General features: G+C 39.6%; 1 protein-coding gene across 7 annotated transcripts in view; it reads left to right on the forward strand.

Moving 5' to 3' along the window:
- Window positions 1–1,181: 1,181 nt before the first annotated feature.
- Window positions 1,182–27,900, forward strand: part of LOC130559313 (spectrin beta chain, non-erythrocytic 1) — a 47,790-nt gene continuing 21,071 nt past the window's right edge. For 6 of the 7 annotated variants that reach the window (XR_008963546.1, XR_008963547.1, XM_057342300.1 and 3 more), the window contains exons 1-19: window positions 1,182–1,749; window positions 3,767–3,835; window positions 5,532–5,696; window positions 11,609–11,755; window positions 12,237–12,437; window positions 13,289–13,372; window positions 13,916–14,034; window positions 15,906–16,020; window positions 16,186–16,248; window positions 16,360–16,475; window positions 17,253–17,415; window positions 21,064–21,167; window positions 23,053–23,134; window positions 23,765–23,914; window positions 25,133–25,282; window positions 25,379–25,635; window positions 25,779–25,899; window positions 25,985–26,179; window positions 27,014–27,166. Coding sequence is in view for 5 of the 7 variants with exons in the window: in XM_057342300.1 (XP_057198283.1) it covers window positions 1,285–1,749; window positions 3,767–3,835; window positions 5,532–5,696; window positions 11,609–11,755; window positions 12,237–12,437; window positions 13,289–13,372; window positions 13,916–14,034; window positions 15,906–16,020; window positions 16,186–16,248; window positions 16,360–16,475; window positions 17,253–17,415; window positions 21,064–21,167; window positions 23,053–23,134; window positions 23,765–23,914; window positions 25,133–25,282; window positions 25,379–25,635; window positions 25,779–25,899; window positions 25,985–26,179; window positions 27,014–27,166 (2,919 nt within the window). In the remaining 2 variants the exon portion in view is untranslated. The remainder of the gene's footprint in view (window positions 1,750–3,766; window positions 3,836–5,531; window positions 5,697–11,608; window positions 11,756–12,236; window positions 12,438–13,288; window positions 13,373–13,915; window positions 14,035–15,905; window positions 16,021–16,185; window positions 16,249–16,359; window positions 16,476–17,252; window positions 17,416–21,063; window positions 21,168–23,052; window positions 23,135–23,764; window positions 23,915–25,132; window positions 25,283–25,378; window positions 25,636–25,778; window positions 25,900–25,984; window positions 26,180–27,013; window positions 27,167–27,900) is intronic. The other variant, XM_057342302.1, reaches the window with a different exon arrangement.

Here is a 27,900-nt window from a genome sequence, read left to right on the forward strand (position 1 = left end):
GTTCCACAGCCTTTGTTACGATTCCTCCTGAAAGCTGACATCATGTCTTAAGAGTAGGTCAAATGGCGGAGATAAATAGATTTGTACATTTTCTTTAACCCTGAGTATGAGCGGGCACCACACGTTCCACGGGACGCTAGTTTCCTCTGACAACTTTCTTTGGTGTGACGGCTGTTTTCTCACTCTCTCCTGCTGTGTAAATCTGACCTGTCAGCTCCACACGTGTCCTCACATCACCGCTGTCAGGGGGTCACGGGTGAGTCCTGCGGGCATCATTTGTTCAAAACACATGTCCTCATCGCATTCCTCTCCTTAAATTAGCTCGAGACACAAGTGAGAACTTTGATTGGGCGGCAAACCTGTCGAAACAACTGCGTGGGACACGCACAGCCAGCCCACAAAGGCTCGAGGAGGTCCGAAGAACTTTTATTTGAGAGCGGACAGCGAGGCGAGCACGACACTGGTCATTCTTCGTTTGTGAATTTTTGTTTTCCAAAGCTGCTCGTTTTTATTTCGTCGTTTTATTTTATTTGTGCGCAAACCTCTTTGATCAATTTTAGATCAAGAATCCTCTTCGGATGCGTGGAATGCGAAGCTGTTCTTTTTACAGCAAAAGGGAAGATTTTGAGAAACCGTTTATAAATATTTACATTCAGAAGCATCAGCGGTAAGCCGTCGGACCGGTATGCGCGTTCTGTTTGCTTTGTAGCATTACCTCACGCCCGAGCGGGTCACCCAGGGGTCTCCAGCCGTCTCCACCGCCCCGTTCTTATCGCCCGGGCTTCTCTGTTCTCAGTCAGAGAGGAAGTTTTGACAGCCAGACTTTACAACCTCCTCCCCCCCTGCCTGCCTGCCGCGCACATGCTCTGACAGAAATCAAGTCCAGTGACCTCATCCCTCATTCACCAAACCTCACCCCCACCCTCCCTGTTCTCTCTCTCTCTCGCGCGCGCGCAGTCAGGCAGCATGCCAGCCGTTTTCCTCTTGCTGCGCTCTCTGGTTGTCAGTCTCCTCAGTAGCAGACTCGCAGCGTCGGCCGCGCAGCTCCTCCGCAGAAGCCTCACGGCTGCCGTTGCCCATCTCGGCACCGTGCTGCGCCACGTCTGGGACAGGCTCCGCTCCAAGGAGTCCAAAGAAGCCATCCTGGGCTGCGTGCTGTGCATTCTCAACATGCACAAGAGGGTGGACAACTAAACTCCTCATGCTTTCAAGCATTCGGGTGAGGTGGGGGACTTCAATTTAATATCGGACTTCAGTTTAATTTGGACATATTTTCCTTGCGACATGTCGGAGAGCATCGTCAGGAAAATTCAACCTTTCACAATCGGGACTAAACTCTCCGCGCCAGCTGTGGCAAAGTGCCCAAGCTTCACTTTCTCTGACGACTGCAAACTGCAGCGGCGACTGAACGAGCAGGTGTCTCTTTATCTCGGACGCTCTCAGGTGTACGACCGACGCTGCGGACCTGCCACGGCCCCTGTGACCCCCGTGAAGCATCAACAGGAGGAGATGTCTGACGAAGATCACCTAAACACTAACACGGTCTCTCCGAACGCTGCGTCCAGATCCATCCGGAAGATCACCATTTCTGGCAGCGCGGAGGCCGGGTCCAGTCCAGAGACGCGACTGAAGATAACCCCAAATTCCGAGAATATTAACAACAACAATAACATCACAAATTCCAAAGCGGCGGCGCTGCCTAAAATAGTTGGAGTCTGCTGTGAGAATAAACCCAACTCGTATTTAAAGGTAAGCCATTCTTATTCACGTGTTTCCTTTGTTACATTTGTCAAGATTTTGGCTTGATCTTGTTGCAATGGAAGGGAAAAGATTCAAATTACATAAAATAACAATTAAACTGATCAAATTAAAAAAGTTTTACATAATATTTGATTTAAGAAGGAAATGAAATGGTTGTACATAGCTTAAGTTGCGTTCATTTTTCGCTGATGGCCTTTTTGTTTTTATTACAAATTAATTCATGACAAATAACTTTGACGACAAAGGCAACATTGTGTACATCATGTATGTAAAACGGGATGTTCAAATATTTTTTCACTGAAAACATTGTACATTAGTAGGACTAAATAAAAATGTTACAAATGTTACAAATAGGAAAAAAAGATATTTAAACTGTGTTTATTAGAAAGTTTTGTTTTAAATATATTCACGCAACAAGACTTCTTATATATATATATATATATATATATATAAACAATTAAATGAACTAGAAATTTTAATTGAGCTTTGAATAAAAAATCAAGTTCAAAATTTAATTCATAATTGTATTACATAACAAGGCTGGTGTAGTTCTAAAAAGATTTATGTTTTATTATTAAAATTAGTTGTTAAGCTTATAGATTTAGTAAATGCATCCATAAGTGTATAAATAAAAATGATGAGATGAAATAATCACATGTGATATAAATGTCCCGTCCACTTTCCCGATATCGGGATAAAGCGATGCGTGTCTGGTTTTAAGGAATTTTGTTTGGAGCGTTCACATGTTGCTGTTGTTTAGCTAAAGCTGTGGTAATCAAAACATAATAAGATGTCATGGAAACTGTAATAGACGAGTATTCATCTCATCTCATCTCATCCAGCGTGATAATGAAAACTCTTTCAGGTTTAATATTGGTTGACGCAGCTCCGCATGAAGTGATGTGATAATGGATGTCATGCGAGTGAGATGAGTGGCCTTCAGTGATGTGGTTCAGCGTTCAGATGATGTATTTATTATGTAACTCGGCTCTTCCAGGAATCACTGCTCGAGTCTGATGATGTCAGAGCTTCAGCTGAAAGAGGCCTTTCTGTTAAAAACCACCTACAGGATTCTGTTTGCTCAGTTAAATGTCAATGGCTTAGTAGGAGATGCATTTGAAGATTTATTGGGTATATTAATATGTGACGTGTAAACACACTGTGGGGTTAAAACGTCAGAGATCGCTAGTGAAGATGCTTGTAATTTAGTGCAATGTATTATTGTAGTTTAAAGTCCCGTGAACCGGAAGTTGCGATCGTTTTTACTTCCGTATTTTGATGCATTTCACAGTGAAATGGAATTTTGAGTGAGAAAAAATTGTGGGCGTGGCTTTCGTCTTCCTCTGGGATTTGATTGGATGTATAAAAACAGCGGTTGCATTTTGAAATGGAACTGGCAGCAGACTGACAGTTAAAGGGGAGGAGTTAACGGATGCTCCGCCCAAGCCGTCCCACATACCTCATCTAAGATAGATCGACATTACAGGAAGGAAGTGCATTTTCAGATTTTAACTAAAGATTATGAGGGCAAACGATTTTTAAAAAGAGAATGAGCCACATTGATATACACTATGTACAATAAACACTGCACAGTTTCATGAAAAAATAGGCATTGTAATTTTTCATTTCACTGGGACTTTAACAACTTGATATAATTCATTATTTTGAGTTGAAAAATATCAAAATCTGGTAAGATTTGAGATCTAAGGAACAGAGAAAATCTAAACATGTAAATCAGAGATCTTGCATTTGACATGAATATTGCTTTAATTTTATTCTGTCATAATTGTTTGTGTTATTTTGTTTAAAATTATGTACGTTTGTTCATTTCAAAGTTTTAAAAAGTGTGTTCTCAGACTTTAGTCCCCAATCTATATTAAATACACAATTGTGTTCACAGTGTTCAAATCATTTATTTCACATTTTGCTTTTGCAATTTTCTCTTTCTGAACTTTGACCTCTGCGGATGAATGTGAGTAATGACGGCTCATTGTTCGTGCGACAGGTGTTGCTGTGTAAAGATGCTGAAAGGCAGCGCGTCGGTGACCGTGAGAAGATCTCCAGCTTTCCACAGGTAAATATGACTTTGACACCAGCTTGGATTGACGTACAGCAGTTCAATTAGTCTGTGAATGAAATACACGTTCATCTATTCATTTCGTTTCAATCCAAAGCTAAATACTCATGACAGAATTTGTCATAAAGGTCAACATTACTTTAGCAGTGCCTCAAAATGAAAGTTGCTTTGTATAAAAGCATCTGCTAAATGAATGAATGTAAATGCATTCGATATTATAGTTATATTCTTTATGTAGCACTTTATATATCTTGTTTCCCTTTTCTTGTACAATGCCAAAGACACACGACCGACCCAGAACTCAGCTTGCTGCAGAATTGAATTTTGTCCGTGTTTCACCTCACGCCAGATGTGTATAAGATAACAGGCTCTTGGAATTTCGGAAGTGATGTCAGTCGTGCAGCGGCCAAGCCTAAACGCTGTATTATTTTAAGTGTTCATTTAGGTTTTGCAGAGGAAAAAGCAGCAGTGAAACTTTTACAGTCGTTTGGGGTTAATGGGGTTAAACCACCGGCCGGTCTTTGGTGAGCCCGGGGCCACCTGCGAACACGCCGTTGTTTGGGTGCCGTAATGCCTTTGGAATAAATGTTTACTGTAACATAAGGAAATTCTCCACTGAAGCCCTGAGTCACACGTTCAGAGGCCAAGACTTGAGTCATCCCACCATCGCCACCAAACCGAGCGCATCGGGAATCTTTCCTCACTGTAGCCATGTGGAAAACGTGAGGTCATACAGGATGGGAAGACACTCAAGTGGACACGGACACGGCGGTGCTCACAGAAACCAGTATCTGAGCGCTGTGGATGACTGTGAGATTGTCCACTGACCACATCGTTTATTTTTGCTCGTGAAAAGTTGAGAAACACAAATATTTTTTAAGGTAAAAAACCGTTTCAATATTTCAAGTAAACAACAAGACTAAAGATGTATGTCTGATTGGAGATTTTTAGATTAGATTTTTACTTTTCATTTGTGATTTTATAGTGATGTGTTGATGAAATGTTCCGCCCTTTCCCACAGATGTTTCCTGACTTCTGTTTGTGAAACTACACGAGCGATTTTAATTTCTCCTTAACTCTGTTATCACGAATGTAGAGTTAATGTGGAAGCGTCAGTACGGCTCGTGTTGTCATTTCTTTTCTATGCGCTCTTGTGCTTCAGTTTGTTTTGTTCTGAAACGCCGCGGATGATTTAGGACTAGCGGCATTGACATCGATGACATAATCACTGTGGGAATTTACTTTGTGGTTTTGCGGTCTCGTGTCCCAGTGCTTTCAAACGACCCTGATTCCTGCCTGGACGTGTTTAGCAGATTTCTTTTCTGTAAGCTTTTTACTCTCACATGTAAACCCATGACATCACACATCAAGCTTGTGTGCAGTTCTGTTTGCAAATAAAAACCTAAAAGCATTCTGTTTTTCTTTGGCCTTGATGAAGCTTTTAGCCTGACAGATATTTACATGCGTCCCAAAAGACAAAATACAAACAACTGACACAAACTATCCCGTGTAATTGCTCACACACCCTCAATTCTTTATATTGTTCTGATTCTTTGAGTTTCAGTGAGTGTTTGAAGACGTTTGTGATAGTAGAGTGTGTTTGAGTCTATTGAGACCAATGATTGAACATGTTAAGTTCGTATATTATTTTGTCTTGAATTATATGTAAATAAAATTGTTTGTTCACACACAGACCCATTTACTGAAAACCCAAACAACAGGGGCGGACGTGCTGAAGGTGAACACTCCATCATCCTCTGAACACAAGGACGTGTCTTTGGTCACAAAAGTGTCAGCGGGGCAGAATGATCACAGTTTTGCTCAACAGAACGTCCTCTTCAACAGAGACATCACTCAGGTATGATGACAGAATCCTTTTTGAAAACAAACAACTTCATAGTTTTTCAATAATAAACGTTGCTTTTTAAATAAAAGAAAAGGTTATTTCGAACGACAGAAAGCAACAAAACTGTCGGAAAATACTGGGTTTGTTTGCTTTTTATTTAAATGAATTACAATTTTATAGCGAATTAAAAAGATGAAGATTTGTTAGTGTTTGTTTTAGCAGTTTGCGTGGATGACACTCATTGTGAAGTATTGGTAGGAATATGACAGACAAGATTTTTGCAGCTTTTTACTCGTCTACCTCAAAGCGAAAGACATAAATCCTGTTTTATATACAGTATCATCAATGCCATCGAAAACCAGAGGGAATAAAAAGACTACTTATTCTCAATTGCTATTTTGCGGCACACCTGATGTCCACCGGCCTTATTGTAGAACATGTTATTAATGTCAAATTAAATAGAAGAGTTTTTTATCTGTATCATGTTATCTGTCATGTAGTCTGTGTTGGGCAAGTTACTCTGAAAAAGTAATTAATAACTAGTTACATAATCAGTAGCGTAATTAGATTACTGTACAAGTTACTCTCTCCAAAAAGTATTTAATTACTTATCACTAATTACTTTCTATATCCTACATCAACCTTGATTAGTTAAGTGATTCAAGGAGAGACATGAAACAGCTCTTTTAATTCATTCAAATAAATAATATAAAACTACATGAAGTATTCTTATTAACTGACCAAAGTATTACAATTGTGAGAACAATACATTAAAGCACAGATTTTAAAGTTAGACTTTGAATTTTGATGTCAATTCCGCTATTGCACACACACAAGTATTTAGTTTAATTACATCAGAAGTAACTGTAACAGAAAAAATAAGAGTAATCCCTTACTTTACTTTTTCAAGGGAAATGTAATTAAATTACAGTAACTATTCCTTAGTAGCTAGTTACACCCAGCACTGCATGTAGTAGTGACTAAAATGACAAGAAATAAATTAAATGCACATTTATTAAGCACATTTTACCCCAAAATTCTATTTGTGTTGAATTTGTTTGTCTTCACTGATGATTTACATTTTTACTACAAAAAAATTCACAATAACTGTGATAGAATTATTATTATATTAATTATGGCTGTCACAATATTAAATTTTCACTACACAATTATTGTGCCCCACAAAATTCACGATAAATATATTATTTTGATTTTTATCAAAATGTCATTAGTGAAATTCTTTTTTTATTTTGTGTTTTGTCTGTTACACCCTGTCTACACCTGATGTGGCGCGATGCGACAATCCCATTAGAGCAAGCCGTGTGTCGCGCCACTCCCGGTGTAGACACGGTGTTACAATGATTCACACTTAACACAAAAGTGTATGAAGGCAGAGGGAGAGTGTGTAACCGTTATAACTGTAATGGCGAAATATTTAATGGGTGCTGAATAGTTTACGATATCACGATATGTGTAGAATTAACACGGTTTTGATAATTGTTTATTTCAACTAGGGGTATCACAATATACCGGTATTGTCAATAACTGGGATACAAAAAACCACAAAGACAGTTCAATGATTATTAAAATGATGTATGAATACTTTAATACAGAAAAGTGAAATTCTGAGGGAATTGTGCTTCATTTTGATGATGATCATCGCACTATGCAAAAAATCGCTTTGGTCCTCAAAATAAGCAAGATGTAGTTCCTTCATTTTGACTTTGAACTAAATATGAACTGAACATTGAAATCTAAAACTCGAAATTCAAAACATAACAGCAGCTTTATTAATAGAGATACGACTCCTGCTAAAAATCTTAGTTTACTCTTTATCACAGTTTTTTTTTCTCGTTGCTGGAAACGAGAACACGTCTGTTTCTCTGGACCTGCTTTAGGTCACTTTGATTCTTTCCAGCTCATCCTCCGATGTCAGAAGTAGAGAATTGATTCAGGGCTTAAATCGCTAATGTGGAAAGTTAAACTCTCAGTTGACGGTGAAAGAAAAGCAGATAAACGTGGAGACAGAGCGTTCTGGCCCTATGACCCGCTTGTGAGCGTTCGGCTCTTTTCTCTCATTCTTTGTGTCTGAAGTTGGAGTGCGGGCAGCGCAGGAGAGCGGGTGGGGAGGACCACAAGAGGAGTCATTATTTTGGGATGAGATCATTGTTTGGCCCTGTCTGTTCACGCCTCTGGCCTTCTGAGACTAAACCGTGCCGCACAAGCGCTGGCGTTATCGCATCGCCACGCTCGCTCGGACAGGGGCATTTTTAGGGGCACTGGACACAGCTGCTGCGACTGTCAACAGTTCGTGTACCAGCGAGATTTACTCTGCAAATAAAAAATAAAGAGGGCGACAGGGCCTGTTAGTGTTAATAAGCTGGGTTTTATTAGCTTTATAATGTCATTTGAATGTTTTTTTAGCAAATGGTCTTTGGATGTGTGTATGTGTTGGGCAATGCTTCTATGTCTTTACCGAGATTTAGTTGACTAACAGCACTTTTGATTTGTGTTAGTTTAGCATTGTGAAGTTCAGAAAGTAAAAGTATTCTTCATTAAAGAAAGAAAAAGCCTATGTCTCCATTTTCAGAAGTTTCCGAGTTTCAGAAGAGATCTCAACAACGTCTCAAACTGAGCTCAGATTTGTCAAGTCTGCAATCAAAAGTCAATATTATTGAAGATCTCAATATGAACTCAAACATTCCTCATCAAATTCACCCAAATCCAGATTTTTGTTTACATTTTATGCAATTTGGCAGATGTTTGCATCATTGCATTAACAGGTATTCTAAGTGTTTATTTACCTGCAAGTCAACAGACGTCAACCGGAAGAGGGATAAGAGTTAGATCTAGAATATCTCACAGTGGGTTTTTTGGAATGTATTTCTTGATTTATTGTCTGTCAGGTGAAATTCACAAGGCTTTTCTTTCCTCAACAATGTTTTGCGGTTAACAGAGGAAGTCAGAATTCCCCCTGGAAAACCTACACACATCACGTACAGCATTTATAGTGGATTATTTTGCCGAGCAAATGATTTAAAGCGTGTTCTTTTTGAAAAAGGACTATTGTTTTAAGGGGAAACGGAAGACACAAAGGCATTAGGCTTCCTGTATGAAGTCATGGTTTTCTCAGAGATCAGCACCGCGGGGCAGAAGCGAGGCGACCAAGCTGTTTACACAGGCCTTGAAAACAGAAATACCTTTGAGGCTGTGCGAAACCATTAAAAATAATGACTGATCTTTTATTAGAAATGACATCATTTTATTTTTGATCTGCTCGGTGAGATCTTGCCGAGCACTGTAGCGTTTTGTTCTCTCGTCTCTGTAGTTTAGTACAGCAACAGTTTCGTAATTTCTTGAGGAATCTCAATTTTTTTGTAAAAAAAAAATTGTGTGTGGTTTGCCCAGCCTGATCTCATTGTTTATACGTAGGTATTTGTACGCAAAGTTTACAAGCACAAAACGTACATTTTTGTACGTTTTTATTGATGCTGAAACGTTGAATTTGGACGTGTTACAGCGTATAAAACGTAAAAATTGCGACGTATTTTTTGCCAAAAAACGTAAAATATTTACAACGCTTGTATCTCATTAAGACATTTGTAGCCGTGCGTTTTTCAACAATTGTATCGATTAGCGATTTACATTTGTAGAACCCTTAACCTATCCCCAAACCTAAACCTACCCATTTTATAGCGAAGATAAAAATATATAAAATCTAATAGCTCGAAATATGCAGGGAAATTACCATTTTAGTACCAATATAGCATTAAAAATATATTTTATAGTCGCAAATCCAACTCCTACCTCTAAACCTAACCATAAATTTCTTAAAAATATGTACAGTATAAAGAAAAACATTACAGACAGATAAGTGCAATCACAAAAATGTATTTATTTCAAAAATACCAAAAGAAGTCCAAATGACGATGCGTTGCAGTCGCAGTCCTCTCTGTTTTGTGAGAGAAACAGAGCAGAATTTAAGTTGTTAATCGCTGAAAATATCCAGAATATTATCCTGATCCACACCATGAAAGCGCGCATTTCTCCTACAAACACACCTAGGCAAACAAACACGGCATGTCGCAATCTGTGACGAAGCAGGCGAGAGCCAATGAGCATTCGAGTTTCCTGCCGTAAAAAGCTACGTGTCGTAAAGCTACGTGACGGCGCCGGCGGCAACTTTTGAATTTGTGACGAGCGCGTTAGCGCTGGTGTTGCTGCGGCTCAGGATGGAGATGAAGATCGCCAAATAATAGCTTGGATTTGGCTCTGTTCCTCGCAGTCGAATGGATTCTGAAGATATTACATGTGATGAATAAAATTGATTCCTTTTGTAATTATTTTGCGTTTTTGGTGTATTTCATGGTTCTACTGTCAGTCACAGCATGTTGAAAAAAAAGCTTTTGTGTCCCATGGCAAACAGAGCAAATATTACATGATAAGTAATGATTAAACGATTGCAGAAATGTTGTTCATTTTGAAGTTTAAAGTCTTGTTTCTTCTAAACGAGTTGGCCGCAGAAATCACACAGAACCGAAATAATTTCATAATAAGTAAACGAGTAAACTTTAATAAATGCAATTGAAAACATAATGTCATTGATGTGACAAATAAATAAAATATAATGAAATAAATGTTAATGCCGCGATTACGATATCAAGGATTCATTTGTAAGTCTGTAAAGTTGTTCATATGTAAATAATTAACGTTTTATGTGTCGTCAATATGTCAGTATTATGCGTTTAGATGCTGTAAATACGTCAGTAAATATACATTTTATAGAACCACATTTTACGCAAAATACTTACGAATTCTCATGAGATCACGTTTGGGTTTGCCGAATGCTAGGCTATGATACGATTTTTAAGCATGTTGCTTTGTGGTTGCTAGGGTTTTCTGAATGGTTGCTAGGTTGTTATGTCTAAAGAGCCCAACCCAAGCTTTCATGATATTGTAGTCCAAGCAAATCGTAAATCACTTTGAAAACGAACAGCACACCTCACGATTTACAGTTCAGTCATTTCAGTAGCAAACGACACGAGACGAGGGTGAGAGGTTTGTTCAAATGCTCCGCCGTGTATTTCATCCGCAGTAATAAGGATGCCTTTGGTCTAATTTTCCTAGGCTGTCTCCTTACATTTTACCCAGTGTTCTCAGACGAACGTCTGCTCTGTTGGCTTTGGAGATCACATCCGAACCGCCGCGTTTAGTCTCGAAGAAATGACAACTTCATTTAGCGGTCTGTTGATACGCCGTGACGTGGGTGGGCTTTTTGAAAAGACCGCCAGTGGTCATACATTGTGTTCATACCAAATAAACATGTCCTGGATCTATTTCCACTTGGCCACCTGTTTTTTATTCGCGCAGCGCGAGCCGAGCCAGTAATGGTGCTTTCGAAAGCTTTGTTCAGCGACGCGCGCGCTCCGGCCAAAAGAAACTTGCTGCAAATAACGTGATATGTGAGAAGCAGTGAGCAGTCTCCTGATGATATTTCTGAAGTGTTGCTGTAAGTCGACATAATCGTCGTTTTCTTTCCAAGGAGTTCAGTAATAGATTTGAAAGGATCTTTGTGTAAAGTTCACATCGCTCTCTGTTTGCTTAATGTTGTGTTTTCAGAGAGTTCCCTGGATGGCTAAGTGAGCGTAAAATGGGCCTTTAGTGCCTCAACATGTGTTCAAAATTAACAATAAAATCCAAAACAAAAACAGAGGATGAAACACATTTGCTAACATCCTGATGGTAATTTAATAAAGAATTGACATCTGACCCATTTTCGGCTAGTCCTGCATAATGGCAAATAAATCTCCTAAAATGTGGTTCTGCCTACATAGTGTTCATTCTAAAGCGTCACAAACAAACTTGTCTAATGTATGATGAACTTTATATTTAGTTTTTAAAGCATCTTGTGTTGTATCCCACAGGCTGAGATATGGATCAGAGGAAGATTACGGGACCTGAGAGACAGCTGTCATGTCCAGAGATGTCTCCAGAAGGACTTGGACGAAGCGTGTCAAACCCTTCAGAGAGATGTGAAAGACTTTGAGAACACTCTCATACAGCTCAACCAGGTAAGACTAAAACGAGAGATGAATCTTCACGAGGACACTAACAGACCGATGAATCATTTTCATTTTCGTCAGGTTTCAACAGGCTCCTCTGGCAACGCTAGGGGACGTCCTCCCTAATTCCAAATAAACGGCAAAACATTGACATATTGTTATGGTGACAATGGTAACGTCTTTTTAACGCCGTTTATTCCAATCTCAGCTTTTTCTGAAAGCTTTGAGCGAGAGCTCTGAACTCACCAGCATTACAGAGAACTTTCCCAAGTGCCACGTTTTCCCAACACGGATGCTAAATGGGTCCTTTGCCCTTTTTGAAGGGGGTCATTTGAAAATAGCGGATCATTTGTCTCTGTTGACTTGAATCTCTGGTGGATTGCGAAACCAAAATTCCAGTTTTTCTGAGAGTGAGAAAGAAGCGCTTGTTGATGGGACGTTTTTAATGTAGTTCCACGCGCTCATGTCATGCTGTTGAATGTGTGTGCAGATGGGCGAGCAACTGATGTGCAAGGTTAACCCCACCTCCGACCTGGTGAAGAAACGCTTGGCTCAGCTCCGTGACCAGTGGAGCACGCTCAAGCAGACAACTGCCAATCAAATCAAGGCGATGGGCGGAGCTAAGAGTCTGCAGGAGTTTAACGTGAAGGCGGACCGTCTGGAAGCCTGGATCAAAGAGACTTGTTTGAAGGTCTTTGTTCAAACAGTGCGGAAGCTCTTTGCGGTCATTTTAAAGGGATAGTTCACCCAAAAATAAGAAAAAAAAAGCGTCATGCCTTTCACCCTCATGTTGGTCAAAACCTGTATGTGACCTTTTTCTTCTGTGGAACGCAAAAGAAGATATTTTGAGAAATGTCTCGGTGGTTTTGCGTTCATACAGTGGAAGTCAATAGGGTCCAATGTTGTTTGGTTTTCAAAATATCATCTTTTGCGTTCTGCATAAGAAAAAAATCATACGGCTTTCCAATGACATCAGGGCGAGAAAAGTTTATATTTTTGGGTGAACTGTCCCTTTAATATAGATATAATTTGATAATGTAATAAACAAGTGCTATTCCAATTATATATTATTAACGATGCATTTTTAATAGGTTTTGCTGCAGTGACACAAAATGATTAGATGCCCTAGAACATGATACTTTGCATCATGGAAAAAAATATGTGAGATTATTTTTGTTTAGCAAACTATTTATGAAGTTATTCTTCAAATGTGTGGTTTTCAAGATAGAACGACACATGCACGCTTTGAAACAACTTCTATTGTTTACCTCATTTGTAAGTCGCTTTGGATAAAAGCGTCTGCTAAATGACTAAATGTAAATGTAAATACACGGGCACATTTGTTCTCTTGTGTAGTTTCTTTTCTTCATCGGGTCCTTAATCTTCGGCAGTCTTTGTGTCTGTGTTACTGAAGAAGTCTGTTCTGTTTTAAATCTCACCATGGTAGCCAGACTCATTTACAACAACAGTAGCAATATTCAAAGAAAACAGTCACAGGGCTACAACAATTCAGAGCCGTAAAGCTTTTATGCGTGTCAACAGGAAGAGGAACGAACGCTGTCTAACATCCTCGGGGAAAACATTGACAAGATGCAGCTTACCAGGAAGATCTTAGATTTGAAACAGGTGGGTGCTTCCAAACAACAGCTCTCCCCAGACTATTTCTGTCATGTTTGCTTTAAATATAATCTGTTCTTCTAGTGTTTTACTAATATACCATCATTGTTGTTTACCTGTTCAGTATGTTAGCAAGTGCATGCGATCCATACGTCCGGTGCATCGTGTCCAAACGGCTGTTCGTTGTTTCCTACTTATTATTTACAGGTGTCTGAGTCAACACAATGTTCTCAATTTGTCTGATATTCTTCAGGTTTTGTTTTAGTGTGGAAACCAGTTGTACTTGTATTATGAATGTTAGATTGGTGCCAAACGTACTGTGGGATTCCATTAGTCGATATACAGTACAGTAGTCGGGTTGAATCTGAGAAATCAAGGGTTCAGTGCTCAGTGGTTAGAGCGGGGTGTTAGCAACGCAAAGGTCATGGGTTCGATCCCAGGGATTGCACATACTTAGAAACAAGTGTATAGTATAATGCAATGTAAGTCGCTTTGGATAAAAGCATCTGCCAAATGCGTAAATGTAAATGGATTACTTTGACTGTCTTTCAGGATGAGCAGCTCTATCGTAATCTGCACGAGGAGATCAATCATATGGCCCTCAGACTGGAAAAACAGGGAAAGACGGACGGAAAGACCATCTCCACCCGGAGAAAACACATCAACAAAATGTAAGTGCGTTTAAGAGAACAGGATAGATGTGCCTTTTATAACTATGAAAACATATGCATTGATCTTTATCTAGTTTCACGTGATAGTCATGCGCTATTTTCCATGTAAAGTAAAGATTAAACACCACTATTTCGTACTGTTGATTTTTCAAAATGTATAACACACCTCCCATTCGCATATTTATATATTTTTATTTTGGGGTTGTTGACAAATAAACCGTGTGTCCTATGGTGTGACAGCAAAAGGGTATATTATTTTATGTATATTATTTATATTTATATATTTTTAAATAAAATAGCACAAAAGAGTTATCTTCATTGTTTGTTTTTTTCCACATTTTTGCCATGTCACACCATAGGACACATGTCAACTACACGTATTCATATTCATATTTTGAATCTTGTGAAATGTATAGTATACGCAGTTGTAATAATACAGTTCTACTGTGCACATCTGTAAATAACTCTTCCGCTTCTTTAATGATATAGATCATATTTCTTTTTGCATATTTTTTAAATACAATTGAAGTCAAAAGTTTACATACTCCTTGCAGAATCTGCGAAATGCTGAACATTTTGGGAGAAATAAGAGAAAGAAGAATAAGATTCGCCCTGAACAAGTTATTTTACGAAAGAAATGTTAACATAAAGTTGACACCAAAGAATAATAACAGAATTTCTAAAAATAGCCCAGGTCAAACGTTTACAATCAAGAGACTCGTACACAACTATTACAATAGATAGAAACCTTCAGTGATGCTCATGAAGGCCACACCATTCATTTAAAGTCAGGCGGGTGTAAACCTCTGAAAATGTTTTTTTTTGGGTGTAAATTGTTATTGTTTTGTTTATATATCTTTTTTTCATTTAGTAATGTCTTTCAGAAGCTATAAAATACATATATGTTTCTCAGGAAATTAAATATAAACATTATTTTCAGAGGTTTACACCCACCTGACTTGAAATGAATGGTGTGGCCTTCATGAGCATCACTGAAGGTTTCTATCTATTGTAATAGTTGTGCACGAGTCTCTTGATTGTCCTCGATGTAAACGGATGAATCTCAACATCATTGTGATTGTGCAGGTAACAGCATACAGTATTAATAACACTTTTGACCTGGGCTATTTTTTGATATTCTGTTATTATTCTTTGGTGTCAACTTTGTTAACATTTCTTTCGTGAAATAACTTGTTCGGGGCAGGACTAAATTAAAAAGAATCCTTAATTTTCTAAATTCTTGTTATTTTTCCCAAAATGTTTGCATTTTCCAGATTCTGCAAGGGGTATGTAAACTTTTGACTTCAACTGTACATATTTCTTATATACTCTGTTATGTAAGTACTCGAAGCTCCTAAAACTTGACACATTTTTGTGTGTGATTTTCAACAAAATGTTGTGTGTGTACATTCTGTAACGTACTTAAAGTGCTCAAACACCTTAGAGACAACCCCCCCACAGTGGCGTCCGCAAAGGGGGTCCAGGGGGTCCACGGTCCCCCCAAGAAGTCATTGGCCCCCCAACCAGAATGAGATTTTTAAATAATTTTATTTTTATTTTTATATTAGAATAATAGTAGTAATATTTATTAATCATAATACTAGTAAAAACGTAACATGTTCCCAGTAGTATTAATGGCAATGTCAAAACTCTTAACCATTAGATTCAAGCTTAATACATTTTTTGAAATGTGCCACCCTAAGATTTATACTGGCCCCTTTGTGGCACCCCATAAAAAAAATCCTGGGGGCGCCACTGTCCCCAACACAATTTTTTTCTTCAGAAATTGTACACATCTAGTTATTTAAGGGTGTTTTTCGAGAGTTTTTATGCAAACATTCTATATATTCATGCTGTTCGTTCATGACCAGGTGGCTGAAAGCTCAGTCGCAGTTGAAGGACTATCATGAGAATCTTCAGCTGGCTCTGGACGTTTCCTCCTTCCACCAGCAGGCAGATAACATCATCTGCTCCATCAACAACATGGTAATAATTTCTCTTTCATAGATCCAACATGTTCAAACCCCACAGAAAATCCAATGCCTGTGTGATGTCGCCCCTCGACTTCAACTTAAACCCCACCGCTGTTTTTGTGCTTTTGTAATCTAAGAATGTTATCCATGGATCTTCTTTTTTTACTCCTCATAACAGAGGAAAAGCCTCTCCCGAAGCAACGGAGCTGGGGAGATTCGGGACATCGCCAGCCAAATCATGGTGCGTGAGATCCAAAAAGCCGTCTCCCGTTATAGTGACGTTCCGCCGAAAAGCCTCCTGACCGCTCTGTTTGTTTTCCCGTCCGTGGTGTTTTTGTCTCTGTGGTTTCAGATGCTGGATGTGACCGTGTCGCAGCTCTCCAACCTGCACCCGGCGCTGGCGGCCAGGGTCACACAGAAGCAGAGCGAGATGAAAGACTGCTGGGCTCTCTTCCAGAAGACTGTCAGGTAGCTCACGGAACCGCACGAAGCCCCTACGGCGTCCTTGTAGGGACACGAGCCATTTCCCTCCTTAATGGGCAAACAGAGGGTTTTCCACAGGGCTGAAGGCTGTTTCCACAATTCTGTTTTGGTTGTATTTGTGTTCCTCGCCGCCAACCGCACGAGGCACGGCCAGCAAAAACGCTTCCAAATGATCATTAGATGCGTATAAAAGATTTCTGTTTCACTTCATAATGTCAGCGATTACCGCTCTGAATGTTTTCCACTGATTGTATAATGTTTTGAAATGCTAGACTCCAAACAAGCCCTTTGATATTGGAGTTTGTTGGTAACACAGTTACATGCTGTTGTAGTTTATTTAAAGTTATTAAATGCAACTCTAAGCTAGTTTTGCACATCTAAAGATTGTGTGTTGATTTATTTTCATTTTAGTTTGAGGTTTAAAGTGGCAAGTTTCCTTGAGTCCAGTCAGAAGAAATAGTTGCTTTTGCTTCAGTCTTGAGTTTATTTTTATTTCTTATTTTTTTTTATATAAAGTGTTGCTCTTACAAAATTGACTTAAAGTCCTGTCTGTTATCTGGGTGTGCATATTTATTTTAAGCCACGACATGTGTTTCAACATTCATCTTTGTGGCTTTATAACGGTGCTTAATTTCAGGAGTTGTGATAGAGTAGCAGATGTGCAACTCATCCATATAACCGGTGATCAAGCTTCTGTGTTTTTGGCCTCAGTCTTCAGTTCTGTTGGCTGGGTTTTTGATGGCTCGGTGTTTGTGTTTATAGGAATGAAAAAGCAGCTCAGTTGCCCTCCGCCCCCTCATTAACCAGGGAGAGCCGTGACCCCCAAACCCCGAGCCAAGAGCCGCCCGGCAGCGTGGGAACAGACCCAGGCAGAACTATGGGAAAAGTGGTGAAGGAAGAACAGAATCGTCTGAAGGGCTTTGCGGTATGTTGACTTGCTGCTATTTGCGTTTATTATGTCACAGTTTGTTTGAGATTGACATTGTCTTTCTTCCTTGTTTTCTTGCCGTGCCGAACGTTAAAATGACATCAAATGCTCTTTCATATGATCCACATTCTATGTGGTTTTCCGTTCCTGTGCTGCAAATCTATGTGGTTCATTGAGACCTGACGCGAGTCGCTTGAAAGCATTCCTGCCATCTTGTCCTAATGACTTTTGCGATTGACTTTCTGGCTTCTATACGGTCACACATTCAACATTCACTGCCGTCCAAAGGTGATGGTGCCGTGTACGCCATCCTTTGTATCCGATAAAGCCCCGTTGTCTGTGATACCGAGTTTTCAGGAAGAGCTTTTCAAAGTTTTATTGACCCTGGCACAACCCATCCAGACGTTTCCAGGGGGCGCGGCGTGCCGTGGTTTTGCGGTGAGGGCAAAAACTGGCGGTCAGGACACACAATTCTCGGAACTCCCAAATCTCAACGTTTTCATATGCGCTGGCATTATGGCTGAAATAACATCTTTTGGACTTACTGTAGGTGCAGGAAACACTCATTGGATTAATAAAACGTTAGCATAAACCGTATTATGGTCCATTAGGGTTGGAGAGAGTTTCAGTGTGTGCCGTGTGCGTGATGATCTGATTGTTTTGGATTTATTTACATTTTTTCCCTACTTTGTGCAGAAATGACTCTACTTTATCGTAAAAGTATATTTTGGGCATTATTCCATGTCTTTCATTATTGTAACAGTCTGACCGTTTCAGCCTGGTGCACGATGTCGTCCCTTGTTTCCCTTTTGGTTTGAAGACGGAAGCTGACTGTTACTTAACTGTGACTTAGCGTCCAATATAAGCTTTGCATCAGGTGTTTCTCTGGCTTTTGTATCGCTGTGAGCGTCATTGGCTCAGTCGCATTTGTAACAATGGCTGCTTGTATCGGCGGTGGGAGATGAGGTCACCTGGGTGCATCGTCTATGGGAGCTGCGCTCATTACGCTTTATAGAGACTTTTACTGGGACATGGTGAGCCCACAGAGAATTCCAGATTTTGCCATCAGCCCAAAGCGCCTCTCACAGACTCCACCCACGGGGTGTTGAGATGATGATGGTGCTTTGAGGTCGAGATGTACAGGCAGCAGCCGTCGGATGTGGACGGCCCGGGAAACGACGCACAGACGAATGTGATGATGGATGCGTTCACACAATAGCCTGACTCGGCTATGGCCAGAAACATTTACACGGATGAGACGAAAAATCTTCACCCTCGTGTCATTCCAAAACTGTCTTTCTTATGCAGAACACAAAAGAAAGTATTTTAAAGAGCGTTTGTAACCAAACAACATTGAACCCCATTGACTTCCGGTGTACGAACACAAAACTACAGAGACATTTCTCAAAATATCTTCTTTTGTGTTCCACTTAAGAAACCGTAATATACAGATTTTGAATAACATGAGGGTGAATAAATGATGATCATGTTTTTATTTTTGGGTGAACCATCCCTTTTAAACCAACAGATTTGCCCATAGCAGGTTTGGTGCTTAACCAACGTAATGCGTTTTTCTCAGCAGGTTGAGGTCAAGCATGTTCTAACTCGTGTGTGTTTGTATGAACGCGTGTAGTCAGGCCTCTCGTCCGGTGACGTGAGGTAAACATTGACGGTGAAGCCCGTTTCTCCGGATAATGGCTCCCAGATGCGGCAGGCACACCATCCATATGGAGCGGCCCTACGAGGGCTCTTGGCTGACATCACTCCACAACTTTACACTAAAACAAAGGTCTCGAACGAGAGAGAGAGGACGGAGCATTGGAGAGAAAGTGGAACAAAAACTCAAGTGCTTCCAGCGCTGGGAAAAGAAAGAGAGCAGGAAACAACGCTTGGGAATAAACTAACCGAAATGATTTCAGGCCTCTTTGGAATACTTGATTTCTTAAAAGACCGTTCCAGTAACAAGCTACGGTTTTTTTAGCACAAGCAGAATTGTTCTGCAAACAAACAAGCGTTTGCTTTGTCAGCTTAAGGGCTGAGACTAGAATCCATGTTTAGGACTCGGGTACATTGTAGAAGCGTTTCTAAATAAATACTGAAAAATAAATGCTGAATATAGAATTATATTATAGGGGTACAGATATCTACAGACCGGGGCTTTTGTCATTGAAGTTTTGATCATGTTTTTGATTTAACATGCAACAGGCCAACATGATAAGAAAGTCACAAAGATAAAACAAAAACAAACAAGACCCTGTCAACCTTCAAAGATTGTTTGTGCTGTTTAATAACTCGTATTTGACTTGATACAATTTAGTGCCCTCATGCAGTTAAAGGGACGTTCACCCAGAAATAAAAATTCATCATTTATTCATCCTCTTGTCATTCCAAACCTGTATGACTACTATTCTCCTCCAGAACACGAAAGAAGATATTTTGAAGAACGTTGGCAACCCAACAACACTGAACCCCATTGACTTTCATTGAAAGCCATTTCTCAAAATATCTCCCAAGAAAGAGTCATGTAGAGGTTTGGGATGGCATGAAGGTGAATAAACGGTCTGATAACGTGCCGCTGTTGGATTAAACTTCAACTTTTCGGCCGGCATGTTTATAAATGCCTCATAAATTTGCTGCTCTCCTAATGGCACTTTCTCATGCAACTCTCTTTCATTCTCTCGGGCGTCAGACGTTTCTTTCTTCTAAAATCTGACTCATTTCTCCTGAGCTCATATTCGGAGAATGCCACGCTCACATTCATATGCTGCGTTATAAACGCCTCGACCAGTTTCACTTCATTTCTCAGCCAGGGTTGGTAACGTTATCAAAAGAAACTCATTTGTCTGTTCTATTTGTTACTTGCTTTATCAGTTGACAAGATTACAGGCTTTTTTTATAATAAAATTCGCTGAATATCATCTGTTTGCTTACAGAGTAAGAGTTGACACATTTTTGTATTCTTGTTCAGTGTTGGTGACTTGGCGCTGTAAGGACCATTTCTGGTTGTTAGAAAATATGACATTTTCCCCTTAAAAAAACACAAAACAATAAATGCCGCTTTTCCATGCTCGATTTACAGCGACATCATTATTGTTCCTTGCACCTTTTGTGTCGCACAGAGGAAAGAAAGTCAAACGGGTTTGGAACGGCATGAGGTGGAGTAACCGATGACAGAATGTTCTGTGTTAGGTGAACTTTAAGTAAGTGTAAACCCTAATTGTGCACTTATCCGGGTCGTTAAACCAGCAGCCCCTCCTCGCACGTCTGCGCAAAGTGAATTTGATTCTCCACCAGCATGTGCCATGTCCAGAGAGGCCTCATTTAATTCTACATTGTTGATGTCACGTCCATTAAAAGCATGAGAGAGTTTGTGACCTTCTGTTCAAGACGTGATGGCGAGCGAGAGAATGATTATTTTCCGCTGCTGGAACCAGTTGAACAGAGCTTGTTACTGTAACTTTCCTTTCTGGGATTACATCCACGCTGTCCACACCTCCGACCGCACGCTGACATTCAAGCTTGGGTTAACATGCCAACGGTACAGTTTAGGGTGGAGAGGGATGCTTCAGTGGGACCATGGTGTTTCTGCGCACAACCTGGATGTCTGAACGCATTGATAAATGTTCGATTTGTGTTTTCCTTCAGAAAAGCTACAGAAAGCCTTCAGATAGCCAAGAGACTGCAGAAGAGAAGTCGACGCGTACCACCACCAGCGATGTTATCGTCAGACTCCAGACAGCCATTGAAAGGTAAATGAGTTCTGCCATTGAATCGGTGAATCGTGAGTGTGATGACTCGGTCACAGACACAGTGGAGGAGTTTTTGGCTTCACTTTAGATTATTGTTTAAAGTCAAGAACTTAAAGGATCTTTTGCCTTTTTATCGCATCTCTGTTTGAAACATAAACTTTTATGTACTTCTTTTTATTTGGGTCGAAGTCAAACTGACGTCAAACTGACATTTCCCCCCCAAAAATCGGACCCACAGCTCAACATATAAATCATTATTAAAGTCGGCATGAAATAAAAAATGATCATTCTAATTGTTTTACACAGTGAAGTCTATTTATTATAAATGATTTGATTGTTTTTTAAAAAGTAATTTGCACAAACGTTAACTTCCTCAAACCTTCCTTCACTTCTGGTCACGAGGAATGGCGCGAGGGCGGGGCTGCAATGACTGACACATCTTTCACCTTTTAACGATCCAATCAGTTGTCAGTGGATGAAATCAAGTCCCGCCCAGTGTTGGGTGTAACTAGTTGCTAAGTAATTAGTTACTGTAATTTAATTACTTTCCCCTTGAAAAAGTAAAGTAAGGGATTACTCTAATCTAATTACAGTTACTTTAATTGAACCAAGTACTGTGCAATATATTCAATAGTGGAAATGACATCAAAATTATATGTCTAACTTTAAAATGTATGTTTTAACGTATCCTTCTCACATTTGTAATACTTTGGTCAGTTAAAAATAATAATTTATGTAGTTATTATTTATTTGAATGAATTAAATAAGCCGTTTCATGTCTTGAATCAATTCTAATTAAGGTTGATGTAGGATATAGAAAGTAATTAGTAATAAGTAATTAAATACTTTTTGGAGAGAGTAATTTGTACAGTAATCTAATTATTGAATATGTAATTAGTAACTAGTAATTAATTACTTTGTCAGAGTAATTTACCCAACACTGGTCCCGCCCTACATTTTTTTCAGAAGTCGTTCCACTCTGGTATACTTCACGATACGGCTACTTCTGTTTCATGCCGACTTTAAGTTCTCGGGGTAGAGTAAGGAGACTGTTTTTTGGGGGGTGACACTGATTGTTTTATGTACTTGCTTAATTGAAGTGTTTTTTATTTAGTATATGTGCCCCTATCTGTGAATTTGTGTACCTTAATATAAAGTGTAAACGGAAATTTGATTGTTTTATTTCACGGAAATTTCACATCTTTTTGAAAACAGTAAAAAATGTCAAATTACAGAAGTACACTTCAAGTTTGGTTGTAAAACTTGGGTGTAAAAAACGTAATTTTACTTGAATTTTTTTTATTTTACGTTGGGTTTTTTTGCGCCCCAGCTGCCGGAATATGGTTCCGTTTTTTATAATGCAGCTAGCCATATTTTTGTGATTTACTGTTTTCCACATAAAATCATCTTACGTAATATAAAGAACATTCTGTGATGAAATAACCTTGACTGAGCGAGGCCAAATGTTTAGGAGTCCAGCTTCTGGTATTTTTTGTGTGCAAAATAATGAAATGTAGTGTTAATAAAATCATTAGTATTAGTATTTTTGTATTATAAATGAAAGTGTATTTTGAGTAGTTTATCTCGAAATCTATCATATAAACTGTCACTTACAGCAATAGACACACATTGTGTATTTTCATTTTATTTTTTGTCAACGGCTTCTTTGATGTTCCTAATCTCATAACTTGATTATGAGTCTCAAGCCTGGATTTCACAGACCGTCACGATTTCCGAGTTATATCAGTTGGGACCAATTATTTTTGAAAATAATTTTCAAGTCATTGAGAACGGAATTGGAAACAGAATCATTAACAAAAAAATCTTACTCTGGATACATTTTTTCACACATGTAAATGAGAATATGTTCTGGTGTGCTTTACAGCAGGAACCCGGCGAGCTCTGACTCCAGAGGCCACCCAGCTCTCCAAACACAGCTCCAGAAGTTCACAGCGTCTGCAGACAAGGTGCCCATTTATTACTCCACCATTACACAACCATTTATGTGTGTCCGATCGGCCAGAAAACAAGAGCGTCTTCCTGCGATTCAGCTGACTTGCCCCAAACACGGCCAAACGGTGGGATTCATCCAAAATAAACTCATGAGAGCTTGATAGATGTCTCTTTGCTAAGTACTTGAGGATTACATGTTTGTTTGACACCAGTGTCGGCGTCTGATGGTGTATGTGACTTCCAGGAATTGTTCAGGATTGAAAACCCAGCTGACGGGTTCTGAACCCAGTCTGGTCTGAGTAGCCAGAGATTCAAAGGCCAGCCAAGTCTAAATAAGTCTTCTGTGCTTCTGTTGGGAAATACGCTTTTCCCTTTTTTAATGGAATGTGATGCCTGCTTCCAAAATCTAGTGAGCCGTCCACACAGACAGTGTTGTAAATCAATATAGACTCACAAAATCAGTTGAGTTTCCCATGTGCTTCACGCTGTATTCATGTGGCGAGTGTTACAGTACAAGTCAGTAGTTTGTGAAGTTTAGTTGCAGTTGGGATGTTGCCTAGGTAGGGAGTGAACAACAAGGAAGCTGATTTTGTTTTCTGCTGGAATGTGACCTATCATCTCATGTGACCTTGTGTTCTCCACAGACTCTCTCCTGGCTTAAAGACAGCATCGCCATGGCTACTCAAATATGCAACATGTCTGGTCCACACGGTTTGGAAGTTGCCAAGAGGCGTCAAGCATCGCTGGACCAGGACATCCGGTCCAACAGAGCCAGAATAGAACTGGTCAAGAGGGTAAGCGAAAACCATCAGAGTGATGAAATACTGACGTGTGCTTAGTGGCATCAGTAACTGCAGAAAAATAAAAGTGTTTAGATTTATTTTAATCTAGTGTAACATGGTGTAAAAAATATAATACGTTTTTAGCGCTATTTTGTGTAATATGGTGTAAAAAATAAAATAAATAAAAATAAAAGTGTTTAGATTTATTTTAATCTAGTGTAACATGGTGTAAAAAATATAATACGTTTTTAGCGCTATTTTGTGTAATATGGTGTAAAAAATAAAATAAATAAAAATAAAAGTGTTTAGATTTATTTTAATCTAGTGTAACATGGTGTAAAAAATATAATACGTTTTTAGCGCTATTTTGTGTAATATAGTGTAAAAATAAAATAAATAAAAATAAAAGTGTTTAGATTTATTTTAGCATAATTTAGTGTAAAATATACAAAAATAAATAAAAAATACAAATGTATTTACATTTATTTTAGCACAATGTAGTGTAAAAAATATGTTGTTGAAAATATATAAAAATTTAAGAGATCAAATTTGTTTTAGTATTATTTAGTGTAATATGGTGTAAAAAAACATAAAAGTGTTTAGATTTATTTTAGCATAATTTAGTATAATATGGTGTATAAAATATTTTAAAAAATAATAGTGTTTAAATTTATTTTAGTGTTAGTAATTTAGTGTAAAATATAAAAAATAAAAATGTATTTACATTTATTTTAGCACAATGTAGTGTAATATGTTGTTGAAAATATATAAAAATATAAGTGTTCAAATTTATTTTAACGTTATTTAGTGTAATATGGTGTAAAAAAAAGAAGAAAAAAAACCCCTAAAAAAATAGTGTTTACATTTATTTTAGTGTAATTTGGTGTAACTTTGTCTAGTCCATAGCTTTGTTTGGATTACAAAATTGCAGGTTACTTCATGTACTTACAAGGTCAAATATTGTCCAGATGACAACTGTACACGGCAGCTCAAGAAGCAACAACCTAGAAATCATTTTAATTCTGTAAAAAACCAAAACCAAAACAATTGATGGATTCCAGCTTTAAACTAAAGAATGACATAATACATGAAATACGTTCATGAGATCGTGTGATCAAGTGAGACCTATGCTAAACTTTGCTTCGTATCCTCATACTCCTTCATGTGAGTAGCTTCACAAGGATGAGTTTGATTTGAGCGTTTGAGATAAAACACACTGTCTGACTCCAGGAGGGTCACGGTCTGGTGAGGGCGGAACATCCGGGCAGCAGCAGGATCCAGGAGTTTGTGAGTGAACTGGAGGTTCTGTGGCACGAGCTGATCCGAAGACATCAGAGGAATGCTCTGGTCCTGCAGGTCTCGGAAGAACTCAACCACAAGGTACCTGGTCGAGTTCGAGATGCTGGAGTTTGAGCTCTCACTAGAATGACAGACCGGACCGCAGTTGTTGAGAGGTTGTTTGCTTTTGTTTTGCAGGTCGTGCGAGTTCTTCGGTCTTTGTGCAGTCTGGAGGCGTGGCTGGAGGCTGTGGAGCTGTCCATCAGACAGGCGTCTCTGGCAGGAGACCCGGAGTCTGTGAGCGTGGCGGAGCAGGAGAGCTCTCAGCTGGAGCAGGAGCTGGAGGCCCGAGGATTAGAACTGCACGACCTCAGACAGGAAGTGGATCATCTGAGTAATCACAAACACCTTCACACACAGCTGCTTCCTGCACGACTGAAAGAGGTGGAGCAAAAGTACGTAGTATTCTGTCGTTACGACCGCATGTTTTGCAACCCAAAAGGAAACTCTTCACGCATGGTTAAGAAGGTTCATCGTGAGGGAAAATATCTCTGTCTGTTTGGATGTATGAAGATGGGTATTTGTTTTTCTCGCTCAGGTTTAGCAGTGTACAGACTGCGTTGACCCAACAAAGCTCAGAACTGAAGGACACACGCATGCTCACCGAATTCCTGGAGAAAGTGGAACTGGAGGAAAGCCAATACAGCACCCTCGGACAGGTCAGACTCGATGCTACACCTGGAAAGAAGACATGGTTTGTACGTTCAGTGAGAGAAGTTCACGAAGTCATTCTTGGTGTTTCAGCCTCTGTGTGGTGACGTTGATTCTGGACCCTCTCCTCTGGGCTTGCCGGGGAGCACGCACGGTGAGCCCCTGATCCAAACCATCGGAAACCCTGTGAAGGAGCTCAGAGAAGCTGTGGAGATGCTGAACGACACGGCACGGGAGAGAGGCCGCTCGCAAACACACGACCAGAGTATCCAGGATCTCCTCAGCAGGGTGGGTGTTCGGATTTTAATTGTGCTTGAATGAAGAAAACGCTGCACGCTGTCATATTGGGAGGAAACGTTGAAAAGGTTCACTTTTGATAAAAGCGTCTGCCAAATGCATAAATGTTGCAGATACACAAAGGATGATTTTTATACCTGCATAAAATAAAAACAACTTCAGAGCGAGTGAATCTCGGATGTTTCTCCAGAGGCATTTTAGAAGACACATATGCAGCCACGGGAAATTGTAAGAGATATCCGAATTTTCATTTCAAATCATGATTTCTAGTCCAGGGTCGTTTGTATTTGAACAAAATCAGACCTCGGGAGTCATCCAACAGCAATGTGAAAGACTGACAGCACGACGTGACGCATGAAATCTGTCTTAAAAATCCAGGTTATCACATAAAAAAAACGTTTCCTAAATAACTAAATGACTGTTGTGTTGCTTCAAAGTGAATCTGAACTTGTTTTCTTTGCCGTACTTGAGGTCTGAGCATCTTCTGTTACTTTCACCTGTTTCTTCAGTTTTCGTTTTCTGCAAATAGAAACAATATTTTATGTGAAATCTGGGAGAAATGTTGTTAGTAGGTCACATTATTTTACCTTAAACCTATAAATGGTCATTTCCGAAAAACTGAAAACAACTTTGAAACGGTCTCTTAATTTTTTCCCGCAGCTGTATGACAAAGTTTATGCATGTATGAAGCATTACCCGAGAACTCTCCTGAACTCTGAAGTCTGAGCAATAAAACCTTCTGACAAGGACGTGCCAAAAATGACAGAAAAGTGTGAATGAAAACTAGTGCTCATCTTCGGTATTCATTTGGTTGTTGTTACCCAGCATTCCGAGTTTTCGGCGCGCGTGGAGCGGTGTCTGCGGCGTTGTGCAGAACTGGCCGCAGACGTGCTGGAGATGGAGAGCGAGATGGCTGTCAGATGTGAGCCGGATCGATGCGGTCTCGATAGACTGCAGGAGATCCAGGACCAGCTGGAGGTATGGGGAACTCCTTCTATACCTCTCAAGAAGTCCTTCATGCTCTAAAAATCAGGTTTTACCCTGAAATCAAAAGAAAGATAAGAGGTTTTGCGTCAAGAAAATGTTGTAGGATGGATGGGTCTAGTGGGTCACGAATAACTGCATACATTATTTATATTTATACAGATCCGGTTTTTACTCTTTCTGATTAGACAGGGACAGTTTAGACCGTATGGAAGCGATGGGGAGGAGAGCGGGTAGGATCAGGAAAGGACCGCATATGCGTATGCATTGGACGGATGGCCGATTGGATGTCCAAGATTGGATTTGCATAATACAAACGCAAACCATGTCCATATAAGAGTCTTCCTCAAGCTACGCAAACATTCGTTCGCAGATTTCACACGCACAATGAGAGAGACATTCTTACGATTATCGACACGTTATCATTACAAAAGAGTTTGTTTTCTATTTAAAACTCTGTAAGAACAGGAAGTTTGTGGTGACACATTGAGCGTTCACGGAACTGGCTCTCTCCCATCTCTCCTGATGAATTTGCTTTAGCACATTGTTTCTGGAATCTGTTTCCTGTTGTGGTTAAAGTCTCGCGTCCATCGAGGGCCTTGTTTTGTTCAATAGATGTTATTGAAGTCAGCCCACACACACCTCGCATGACTTAGCGTGCACATGCGTCGACATGCAAGACATGCATTGAGGGTGTTGAAATATGTTGCACGCTACGATGGCGTGCG

Source organism: Triplophysa rosa, linkage group LG9 (genome assembly GCF_024868665.1).
Source record: "Triplophysa rosa linkage group LG9, Trosa_1v2, whole genome shotgun sequence".
Lineage (NCBI taxonomy): Eukaryota > Metazoa > Chordata > Actinopteri > Cypriniformes > Nemacheilidae > Triplophysa > Triplophysa rosa.